Below are 12937 nucleotides of genomic sequence, written 5' to 3'. Positions count from 1 at the left end.
AATTAGCTGATCAAGTCTTATCTATTGGGTTGCCCAAAAAATCAGGACATGTTTTTGCGTAAGAAAAACACCGAAAAAATAGTCCTACCTTTTCCGATGACCCAATACTTTAATTATCACTTAGCAAGCTCTGAAAGCTTAATTTTAACTTGCTCGCTCGAGGAAAACACCTCATCGTCTCCTTCATTCATGTTCTCCCTTTATTATTCTCATTTATGATTATTACAGCTTAAATCATGAGGTGGTACAAAATTAATCTGCTTCTCTAGGTGGACGTAAGTAGTAGTAGTGGTAACCATGATAATAATGTGCTAATAACTCAACTTACACTATTTCTTTAATGCTCATAACAACCCCAAATGAAGACTATTATTATCCCATTTTACAATGAGAAAATTGAGGCTCTGGAAGATTGAGACACTTGCCAATTCCCTCATCTAGTAAGTGGTGGAACCTGAAATGAATCCAAGCAGTGGGATACGTCTGGATCTTACTTGAATCAATTAAATAGAGTTTAAAAAAAATTTGCAATAGGGACCAGCAGTTGGTGCAGTGGCTATGTCGCTGGACTGCCATGTAGTCAACCACGGTTCGAGTCCCGGCTTAAACTCACACTGGGTGTGTACGTGTGCATACCCAAGATCCCAAGAAGAGAATGGAGGAGAAGGGATTGTGGCGTGGCCATCCCCCTGGGGGTGGGGGGTGGGGGTGATTTCTCACTTTCTGTCTCTCTGTCTCTTTCTGTCATTCTAGTGAGCACACACGCCCTATGGCAAAAAAAAACCTCTCAAAATCGCAATACATAGTGGAACAGTGGATTCAAATGAAAAAAATTAAAAAATGTAAAATGTTATTTCAAAAGACTTTATAATTTATCTTGTAATTAATAAAATTTAAATTATAACTGCACTTACATGTTTCTTATTAGTATAGCCAAAAAGTAAAGCTTTTTTTTCTTGTTTGCCATGTTTTTGATAGAAGCTGTATGTACTTCACATCAAATTTCTTTTTTTTTTTTTTTTTTTGGAGAGGTTTTCGCTACAGGGCGCGTGCGCTCGCCAGACAGACAGAGAGAGACATAGAGACAGAAAGCGAGAAATCACCCCCCAGGGGGGATGGTCACGCCGCAATCCCTTCTCCTCCATTCTCCTCTCGGGATCTTGGGCACGCACGCACACGCGCCCGGCGTGAGGTTTAAGCCACCGGGTCCAAGACGCGAACCGCGGTCGACTACGTGGGAGTCCAGCGACATAGCCATTACGCTAACTGCTGGTTCCCAAATTTTCATAGGACTCTTAATAAAAAAATATATAAATCATCTAAAAAATACTTGAAGGCTCCTTACTTTTCTCAAGGGCCTTTGGTATTTATCCAGAATCCTTTCATTCATCATTTCGTTTTTTTTTCAGTTCCCTAATTCAAATGTTAATTGGGCCAGTTGGTGGTCTGGTGGGTAGGCTGGCTGGATCCCACATGGCCAACCATGTGGTTTGAGTCCCAGAACTGGTGGCTTGAAAAACATCCTAGGGGTGTGTGTGTGTGTGTGTGTGTGTGTGTGCACGCACGCGCGTGTGTGTTCAGAATCCTAAGAAGAGAGAGGAGGACAAGGGAACGTACGTGGCCAGAACCTCCGGGAGTACTTCCTTATGCTACTCCCACAGGCTGTACTCGTCCTCCGGCAAAAATGAAAAGAAAAACAAAACAAACAAAACCTCCCAAAACAAAAACAGAAGTAAATTGGTTTACTGGCCAGAATCTTATTTATAAGTGGGTTTCCCATGACTCTGGCGATCTCCAACAACACTTCAATTTTATCTTTTGCTACACCTAGAGGTCTCAGTCTTCTCTGGGAGCATCCCTGACAGGGTCTTGGCTTCTGGTTGAGACCACCTCCAGGTGACAGGCCCTGCTGTACTCACTGTCCAAGTCATATGCCAATGGCCACCAGCATCCCACCAATAGAGATGGCTCCCAAAGGGCCTTTCAGCTTAGAAACAGAAGTAATCAAATGAATACTCCAGGACTCTGCACTGACAGTGCAGGAAGAGATGGCAGAGGGTAAGAGATAGGGAAGCAAGGAAGAGGGAAAAAAAAGCAAAACACATAGGAAACAAGAAATGGAAAATTGTTGACTAGAACATGTATGTTGATGTGCTTGATTGAGCCAATATACAGTGTACTCTGGATGGAAAATCTCATTTTGTATGTTGTAATGATGTACAGTGAATGAATGCAAATAAATAAATTTAAATAAAAAATAAAAATTAAAAAAAAGAAAGTACACTTAAGAACGAACAAAAAAGAAAAAAAAAAAGAGGCAGGAAAAGGAATAAGCCAATGTTCGAGGTATACCAGGTTTACCATTGCATTTGTAGACTCTGACACTTCATCGATGACTTGTACACAGATGACATGTTCATCTAAAAAAACCACAAAGCACCTTTGATAGACAGAAAAACAAATAAATACTGAGCTGTTTGATATTGGTTCACTTATTTTTGGATACTTCTATAGCAGCATGATTTGAATTTGGTAGTCCAACGAGCAGAATACATGTTTCTTCCAAGACAGAGACAGAGACAAAGAGAGGAAGAGTTGGTATTACAACAGGGTCTTCACTCCACAATCCACCCCCATCCTCAACCGGCCCAGACTGAGGCCAGGTCCTGTGTCCATCTCTTGCACATCTCTCCCTGTGTTACCCACACAGTGCACTACCAAGTAGGTGATCTTCACATTGCCCGACCTGGTGGGCATGATCACCCTCCATGTGCAGATGAGACCCAGGTCTGAGTACGCTGGCTGCCCAGGTACACCGAGCCTGGTCACGCCACAGGGACTTCTGCTGCACGAGGTCAGACAGCGGTCAGTTTGGTGTCCAATGTAAAGGTCTCATAAATGATGAACCATGAAGAAACAAACAAACCTTGAATTCAGTTTAATAATCCCAGAAGCCTCACCTTGGTAGGTGGGAGGGACTTCGTTTTGTTTGGTCAAATAACCACCTCCATCAGACCGAGTATTGCTTCAAAAGTCTTTCATGTTTGAGCAACTACACCTCATCTCTCCACAGAGAATGACACGGGCCAGACAGCTCTGTGGTCGCCAAGTGTGCATGTCATCTGTGAAGTGTCAGAGTCTACAAATGCAATGGTAAACCAGATGAGGTCACGCTCTGCCCCAACCAGAAAGGCCACCCAGAACCTAGTGGGCCCAAGGGTGGCAGCCAACAATCTCTCCATTTATGAACAGACAAAATGGCATTGTGTGAGAGCCATAATGCTCTACTGAACTCTAACAGAAGATGACTTCACTCCCTGATTTCGAAATGGACAGCTCAATTTTTTTTTTTTTTTTTTGCAATAAGTTAAGGCTTTGATGCTCATCTAAAAAAAAAAACCACAAAGCACCTTGGATAGACAGAAAAACAAATAAATATTGAGCTGTTCAATACTGGTGCAGTTGTTTTTTGATACTTCTATAGCAGCATGATTTGAATTTGGTAGTCCAATGAGCAGATATAAACTTAGTTATTTTTTTTTTTTTTAAGATTGTTTCTTCCATGAGAGAGACAGAGACAAAGAGAGGAAGTTAGTATTACAACAGGGTCTTCACTCCACAATCCACCCCCATTCTCACCCAGCCCAGATTGAGGGCACACATGAGCAGGTCAGAACATTCAGGCAGATCTAAGGATATGAACCCAGGATCTTTCTCACATGGATACAGTTGTATTACCACTTCACCACTGCCTGGACACCTTAGCAATTGTCTTAAAGATTATCTGGCCAGCCCCACAGTAAAATGATGAAGCACTGTGTGTAGGAAGCCAGTTGCACATGGCCAACCATGGTTTGAATCCAAGCACCAGTACCTTGAAAAACATACCAGGAATGTATGACTGCATGCCCAGAGCCCTGACAAGATGAAAAAAGGAGGAAAGAGATGGGAATGTGACCGCGCCCACTGGGGAGTACTTTCTCCTCCCTCTCTTTGTCCCCTGCATCCTCTGGCAATTAAAAATATATATATATTTTGGAATCAGCAGTCAGCTTAATGGCTATGTCCCTGGACTCCCATGTAGTCGACCGCGATTTGAGTCCCAGACCCGTTGGCTTAAACTCACGCCGGGCGCGTGTGTGTGCATGCCCAAGATCCCAAGAGGAGAATGGAGGAGAAGGGATTGCGGCAAGGCCATCCTCCCTGGGGGGGGGGGGTGGTGTGTTTCTTTTTGTCTTGTCTCTCTGTCTCTGTCTTTCCGGAGAGCGCACGTGCCCTATATCAAAAACATCTCCAAAAAAAAAAAAGAAAAGAAAATACATATTTTTTACACACATATATATAGTTTACACAGAGAAAGAAGAGTGTTTTCTGCCCACTGTGGTTAAATAGAAACAAGTTCCAGGGATTACATTTCTATCATGCATTTTATTATACCCCCAAATACTTACTAAATTATCTATACATTTCTAACCATTTTAAAGGAACACTGAGACTCTCTCTCACTCCTATTACTGCAATCCTTTGCATTTTCTTTACCTCAAAAAGAGAAGAAGAAAAGACAGTGAGGACGTACACCATCGACGTGGCGTGTGAACGGCTTCTCGCTGTCAATGGATGCGTCAGAGCAAAGCCAGACCATGGCCCCTACAGCTTATTCCCAAAGGAAAGGCTTGTTCTTCTTCTAACTCATCACGTGTGCTCTGACTCTGGAGGTAAGGGAGAGGCCTGGACCACCTCGACTTGGTTCTTCGGGTCAGTGGGCCCTAAAGTGAGAGCTCTGCCTCCCCAGTGAGGGGAAGGGGACACCTGAAATGACCTCTCTGATTTCTGGGCTTCCCGGACGTGGGTCTGACCTGCTGCAGGCCAGAACACCTAAGGCTTAAAGAGGTGCACATGGGGACCAGCATTTAGCGTAATGGCTATGTTGCTGGACTTCCATGTAGTCAACCACAGTTGGAGTCCTGGACCCGGCAGCTTAAAGTGCGTGCGTGCCCACGATCCCGAGAGGAAAATGGAGGAGAAGGGATTCCGGCATGGCCATCCCCCCCGGGGGAAGATTTCTCGCTTTCTGTCTCTCTGTCTCTCTCTTTCTGGCGAGCGCACGTGCCCTATAGCAAAAAAAAAAAAAAAAAAAAAAAAGGGCACATGGAGTGATGTGAGGCAGAGTGTTTTTCTTCTGTGTTCAGGCCAATGTTTGTTAAACGGTTTTACTGCAAAGTAAAAGCGGTGTGTAAAGAAAATGCGATTCTCCTCCTACAGAGGGCATCCGTCTAGACTCTGTGATAGTTAAGGCTGCGGGTAGAATTTGAGAGCAGGTCTCCCAGCCTCATCCCTGCAGCTTGGACTGGACCATTTTCGGGGGTGGGGCTGTCCTGTGCATTGCCCTCTGTTCAGCAGCATCCCTGGCCTCTACCTCTATGAACAGGGGACAGCAGTGGCCCTGTGCTGAGCCCTAACAGCCAGAAATACCTCCAGGTGTTGCCACATGTCGTCCCGGAAGAGGGGAACAAAATCACCCTCTCCCCTCTTCTTACTCTCTCACCCCTAGTTGAGGACCACCCTCGTGTATTAACCTGATCCTCACAGCAACAAATAAAGAGCAATCTTTTTTTTTTTTTTTTTGGAGAGGTTTTTGCTATAGGGTGCGTGTGCTCACCAGACAGACAGAGAGACAGAAAGCAAGAAATCACCCCCCGGGGGGATGGCCACACCGCAATCCCTTCTCCTCCACTCTCCCCTTGGGATCTTGGGCATGCACGCACACGTGCCCGGAGTGAGTTTAAGCCACCGGGTCCGAGACTCAAACCACAGTCGGCTACATGGGAATTCAGTGGCATAGCCATTAGGCTAACTGCTGGTCCCAAGAGCAATCTTTATGAGAAAATAAAGGAGAAAAAAATCATCTGACTACTTGAGTAATTCATTTTTATGTAAATCACAGTTTTAAAGTTCTGAAGATGAATTTTATGATAATAAATATGGCCATTTTACAAAGTTCAACATTCGGCAGCTAAAAATAAGATGCTCGAGACTAAAACTCAAAACCACAAGTTCATGAACTTTAAACGTCAGAGTCCCTCAGTCAGGTGAATACTGTGTTTAGACTGGTATATATGATTTCTTAGGAAGCCCATATTTAAAGAAATGTGCTATATCATCTAAAATTGGCTCAATATCTAAACAGTGGTAGTACACCATCCATTTGTGGTCACCTCAAACTGCTAATTATGGAGATATTTACATTACCTTATAACTTCTTATATTGCCACAAGATTTTTGATGTATTTAATATTAGCTTTATTTCTCCTCATTGCCAACCTCTTGATCCCCAAGTCATGTGCTTTATATTGCATTTATATAAATATATATATATTTGGGGGGGTGGTGGTGGAGGTTTTTGCTATAGGGCGCATGCGCTTGCCAGAGAGACAGATAGACAGAAAGGGAGAAATCAGCCCCTGGGGGATGGCTACATTGCAATCCCTTCTCCTCCATTCTCCTCTCAGGATCTTGGGCACGCACGCACACATGGCCGGCATTGAGTTTAAGCCACTGGGTCTGGGACTCGAATCGTGGTCGACTACATGAGAGTCTAGTGACGTAGCCATTATGCCAACTGCTGGTCCCCTATATTTTTCTTTTGTTTGGAGAGGTTTTTGCTATAGACTACATGCGCTCTCCAGAAAGACAGAGAGACAGAAGGTGAGAAATCATCCCCCAGAGGGATGGCCATGCCGCAGTCCCCTCTCCTCCATTCTCCTCTTGGGATCTTGGGCATGCACACACAGGTACCAGTGAGTTTAAGTCACCAGGTCCAGGACTCGAACTGTGGTCGACTACATGAGAGTTCAGTGACATAGCCATTATGCCAACTGCTGGTCCCTGCATTTATATTTTAATATCATCAAACTAATGCTTTTCATGATTATTTCCATTAAATATCAAAAAAGAATATTGCCTTTTTAAAAAAGAATGATTTAATTTTATTTACTGTTATTATTATTTCTTATTTTGCTATAGGGAATGTGCATCCACCAGAGAGATTCAGACAAAGGGAAACTGAGAAAGCATGTCCCAGCTGCGAGCTCTGGACTCAAACCATGATGGGCCATGTGGGAGTCCAGTGCCTTAACTACCACATCACCTGCTGGCCTGGAATACTGCCTTTCATCAAACTAGCTAATGTCTTTTTTACCAAAAATAAAAGCAATGGAGACATTAAATTGCCAACTTCCTCATTTACTCTATTGCAAATTATCCAACCTGCAGCAGAGGCTCCAGTTTCTACACAAAAATTCGTGCCTGTGATTGACACAAATACTAACAATGTTTATGTGATTTCTCTCCCCCAGATAATTTCTGCCTCCGTGTTGACATCTGTCAGATTCTGACTTTGGACACCCCAATCTCATGCTGCTTCAGGGGCTTCATTGATGAAAAAATTCGGAAGGAATGACTTCTAGCTTCCTTTCTGCCTCACGAATTCTGCGGGTACATAAGGCGCATGTGAACTGGCTGTTCCCTAGAAACTCTTTCAAAGAAACAACAGAATCTAATGGCTTGATACACATTTTAAAAAAATTAGAAAAAAACTAATACATGAATTTCCTTGTACTCATAAGGAGATGTGAAAGTTCTAAGTCAGTCAAGATGTCTCTGGAAGTTTCCCGAGGGCATTAAATCACATCACCTGTGACAAATGGGACACTTTTCACTATTACAACATTTGATAATGAGGAGAAAGGCCAAACTATTAATACTGTGATTCCTCAACCAGAAAATGATTAAGAACTCTTTTTCCTGGAGCCAGCAGGTGGCGTAGTGGTTAAGGAGTTAGACTCCCACGTAGCCAATGGTGGTTCAGGTCCCAGACCCAGCAGCTTGAAAATCACACGGGGCAAGTGTGCCTGTGTGCTCCGTATCCCAAGAGCAGAACGGAGGAGAAAGGATAGCAGTATGACCATCCCTACTGTGGGGTGATTTCTCACTTGTTCTCTCTGTCTCTCTCTCTGGTGAGTTCATGCATCCTATGACAAAAATCTTAAAAAACAAAACAAAACAAAAAAAACCCCACAATTCTTGTTTTCTTAGTCCCCCCCGCCCCCAAAGTCCATCTCTTTGTTTACCTGAGAAGAAAAAAGGGAGAGACAGGTTTTGAAATAGTGCTCCCAATAGGATTCTCGCACCACAGTCCTGGTCCCCAGCCTCAGCTAATCCCAGGAATACACATGCATCTACTGCGTCCAAGAGACCTCTGGGTGCAAACCTGGGACCTTCCCGTGTGGCCTGGGCATCGCAGAAGGTTGTTGCCACTGCTCTAATGCAGCTGGCCAGGCTTTTTCTCGACTTAGACTGAAATACGAAATAGGATGAACATGTCCATCCACCTCGCAGTGGTATTTACCAGGATCTGATGGAATTTTAGAGAAAAGCAGAGTCTAGCCACAGAGGCAAGGTTCTCCAAGGGCAGAAGGCAGTGCTGGATTCTTTAGGAGGCCCTCGGTCACAGAGAGGGTGGCACGGTTACACAGGGTAAGTGGAAGAGAGCGTGGGCTAGAGGTCGGACGGACATCGGAGGGGAAAAGAAAGGAGAAAGCCTCCTAAGAGACGCTACCTTACTCAGAGCTGAGTAAACGCCCCACTTTTAAACCCTCAACAGAAACAGCAGAAAAAGAGAGGGAGAAAAATGGAAAAATACACAGTCGGCCCGGAGCATGAACTCCTACTCCGGATGAGGATGTGCAGGGAGGAACCCAGTCACCACGTGTCACTCGATGCTGGTAGACGGACAGCCCATGGAGGAGGTCACGAAGCTGAGCTGGACCTCAGTCAGCTCTGGAGGAGCGGTTACTGCATTGCCCTGACTTTCCGAATGACCGAGAGACCAAGATGAGTCAACGTAAGAAAAACATCCTCATCGAAAGGCTGGAAATCATAAACCAACCTCCTTCTCGAAGTCAGTGTCCTCCGTGTGGGAGCCGGGCCTGCCCACACCGGGCAGCAGAGAATGTCTGCGAAGCACACACTTGGCCCAGGCTTTCTCCTTCGGGATGTGGACCTTGGAAATTCTCTCAGCATTCAAAGCTACCCCTTAGCTATGGGGAACCTGAGTCACTAATTTCACACTCACATTGAAAACTGAAACATAGTTGACTGCAGTTTGAGTCCCGGACCCAGCACTTTAAAACTCACGAGCACACGTGTGCATGAGAGCCCAGACCCTGAGAGGAGACTGGAGGAAAAGGGATTGCGGCATGGCCATCCCCGTGGGGGGTAACTTCTGGCTTTCTGTCTCTCTGTCTCTTCAGTGAGCACATACACCCTATAGCAAAAAATCTCTTTAAAAAAAAAAAAACAAACTTAGAAAACAATTGATCTTGCCAAAACAGAGTGTCAGATTAATTTAACATAAAACTATTTTTCAAGTTTTAATGTTATAAATATTAGGTATTATATATCTTATCAAACTATTAATATTTTCATTTTTTATTATTTGATTATATAAATGAAGTAAAATATAAGATGTCATTGATTACCAGGTACACAGTAGAACAAAACAAAATGGTGTAAGCTCTGACATCAAGTTCTTAAGAAACATTTACCAGGAGTCCAAAGTTGCAGCATAATATACTTAAAACTCGGTATGCTTAAAGGAGCATGTGGTATTCCTTTTTCTTTTAAGTTTATTTCTTCCATAACAGAGAAAGGGACAGGAGGTGGGGAGAGAGAAAGACACTCCCAATCGGATCATCATTGCTATCCTCGGCCTCAAACAGCTCAGGTTATGGACATGCGTGAACACCTCTGGCGTACACTGGAGGTCCCAGGACATGAACCCGGGCCCTCGCCCATGTGAGCCCAGTCATGTTGCCGATACTCCATCTCTTGCTCCCAACATGACACATTTCTGAAGGACTATTCCCAGTGGGTCTGGATCTAGGACTGGAAGTTAGTAAGAGGGAAAAGACTTTTTTCTTTTCTCCTCATACCCTCCTCTGCTTTGAAGTTTTCTTTGAAACAAAGAAGTATTCTTTCCAAATTTTTTAAAAGTGTTTACCATCAACGTAGATGAAAATAGCTCTTGTTGTGATGTGCAGAATAGAGGATTTGGGAGAAGGGATACATTTATCTTTTTATTCTACAACCTAAGAAAGGTTTTCTCGTCCTCATTTGATTATCAACTATCTCTTAGTATTTTTTTGCAGGTGGAAAAGTTGAGGGGGGAAGAATATAAAATGCAAACAATGTATATACACACATCTGTGAGGAAAGAAGAGGGGATTACCACTCACTGAACAGATTCCTTGAACACCCCACACACCAAATGCTGCAGGCGAGGATAGCGAAGCTCCTCCTTTCCCTTCACCCTTACTATCAACACCCAGAACCGCAAATTAAAGAACTGTCTGGCTGCTTGCAGAGATGACAGGTGAGGTTCTTATGCCTTAACCGCCCATCATGGGAATTTTTAACTTCAGCAATTATAAAATAAAAATGTACTGACGCTAAAGGTACCTTTATAAACCTGTCACTTTAATCTTTCTTCATGACTTGTTGGTTTAATTAGGTGGCTATATAGTCACATAAAATTCCACTGAAAAAGTTACAGGCATTACTCGTCGTTGGGCATGAACCAACTTAGAACACTGGACTTCTCATTTACTCGCAAAACTGAAAGGCTAGATGACAGTGAGAGTGAAAACATCTTGAAATTAGATTCTACAGATGAATGTTACTTTGTGAAGAGTGCATGCTTTGTAAAGATTCCTCGTGCTTCGGTAAATCAGAAGTAACGATGACAGTACACACTTGCTTCTGATTCCAAACCTGATACTGAGAACGGGGAGGTGGCGTGTTGCTACAGTCTCACGGACAACTATGAACGGGAAAAAACTGATGCAGCTTTCTGGGGGGAGAAAAGATTGATAATGCTATTTTGTAGATTATAAAGAAAGAACATTGAATATCTAACTGACTCCAAGCCAAAAATACAGTGTCTCTGAGTTTAATCTCTGTGAACAGGAGTGACTTCCAGAGACAACCATGAGTTGACTATTTATTCCTCAACATTGATATGGAAACTTTCTAATAATTAAGGTCAAGAACATGCTTGATAAGACCTACTAATGAAATAATAAAATCAGAACACTGTTCAGTTTTTTATCGTTAGAAAAAAAAAAAAATCCCCATACACTTGATAAGCGATGAAAGCTGGATTTGTATTTCTTCACCTGCTTCTTACGACATTCACAATAGGTAGCGCGGACCTAAGTTTTTTCACAGTCTCTGTAGTATGTATGCAGAAAACATTATCAACTTTGTTTTTTATCAGGAAGTCTAAAATTCTAAACGAGTACAGTTACTAACCTCTTCTGGGACTCTCATGGTTGAAGAGAATGCCATTCACCGCAAACAGATCGTATGCCTCACGGAAATTCACCACGATCCAATAGGCGTAGAGTTTTGCTGCCCCTGGAGAAATAATTTTTTAAAAGGAAATGAAGTTCATTATAAAAGACAGTGATTTTCACTCATCTTAAATAGCAACAGCTGGCAAAAATCACAATTTGTAATGCACCTACATAGAAAAAAAATGTGAATCAAAAGCCAAAGACTAAACAGATTCCTGTATCAATTCATCATGATCACAAGGAAGTATTTAAGAATTTCTTACTTTTTTTTTTTTCTTTTTTTGGAGAGGTTTTTGCTATAGGGCAGGTGCCCTCACCACCAGAAAGCGAGAAATCACCCCCCGGGGGGATGGCCACACCACAGTCCCTTCTCCTCCATTCTCCTCTCGGGATCTTGGGCATGCACGCACACATGCCCGGCGTGAGTTTAAGCCACCGGGTCCGGGACTCAAACCGCGGTCGATTATGTGCGAGTTCAGCGACATAGCCATTACGCTAACTGCTGGTCCCAAGAATTTCTTACTTTTGTAATACCCACAATTCATTCTTTCGCAGTCGAATTGATTCCACTGTGGTATGTGCAGTATATGAAAAGCTGACCTTTCTGAGGTCTTCTTTTTTTTTTTTTTTTTTTTTTAAAAAAAAGAGGAATTAGAAAAAAAATGGGAGGACTTTTTTTCAAATTGCTTTGAAATCGTATCACTCAAGTCTTTCATGAATATTCTTATTACAAATATATTAGATGTAATGTCTTTTTTTTCCCCCTTTTTAAGGTTTTTAGTTCAGGGACACTTCCATCAGGGAAGCAGAAAACGTGAAACCTTATCACTTCGGCCCAATCTGACAACAGCTCAGGAAAAGAATCATGTTGGGTCTAATTTTGCTTTTAAAGTGATCTGCATGGAAGGGTTGAATGAACACTGGTCGGTGGAGCGAGGTGGTAATTCCACCCTCAGGCGAAGGCAGTGAATACTTGTCGTCCGCAATGTATGAAGGCATGCTTCTCAACAAGTCTAGTCACTTTAGTCTATCTTGGTGTTCATCTCACATCCTTAATGACTTCAGCCATGAGACGTGAGCAGAATAAAAGCAGAAATACACACACACATGAACACAGCCACACCCAGAGAGCTCGCTGCACACACACACACACACACACACACACACTTGTGTCCATGCGTTCTCACCATAGGGTGACCGAGGATAGAAAGGGGTGGTCTCCTTCTGGGGTATTTCTTGCACTTTCCCATAAAGTTCACTTGTTGAGGCTTGGTAGAACTTCACTGAGTTGATAAGGCCACAGGTCTTCACTGCATCCAGAAGCCGTAGAGTGCCAACCCCATCGACGTCGGCTGTGTACTCGGCAAGGTCAAAAGAAATCTGGAAAGACAGGCAAAAGCAGGGCTATGTGAGTGGGCGACAGCGACAGAGAGGCTGGTGGAGCTGCCCAGGACCACGCTTTCACGCGCTGTGAAATGTCAGGCTGGTGAGAAAACGGGATTATTTTCTAGCCACCGCTTAGA

General features: G+C 43.3%; 1 protein-coding gene across 3 annotated transcripts in view; it reads right to left on the bottom strand.

Moving 5' to 3' along the window:
- The window catches only part of GMDS (GDP-mannose 4,6-dehydratase), an 806940-nt gene that overhangs the window by 453469 nt on the left and 340534 nt on the right, over positions 1 to 12937 (bottom strand). For all 3 annotated transcript variants that reach the window (XM_006143052.2, XM_014585775.2, XM_027769778.1), the window contains exons 5-6: positions 12602 to 12794; positions 11371 to 11475 (exon numbers count right to left, since the gene is read on the bottom strand). In XM_006143052.2, coding sequence (XP_006143114.1) covers positions 11371 to 11475; positions 12602 to 12794 — 298 coding nt within the window. The remainder of the gene's footprint in view (positions 1 to 11370; positions 11476 to 12601; positions 12795 to 12937) is intronic.

Source organism: Tupaia chinensis, unplaced genomic scaffold, assembly GCF_000334495.1.
Source record: "Tupaia chinensis unplaced genomic scaffold, TupChi_1.0 Scaffold000090_1, whole genome shotgun sequence".
Classification (NCBI taxonomy): Eukaryota; Metazoa; Chordata; class Mammalia; order Scandentia; family Tupaiidae; genus Tupaia; species Tupaia belangeri.
The sequence above is the reverse complement of the archived record's forward strand: the minus strand, read 5'-3'. Positions and strand labels throughout refer to the sequence as shown.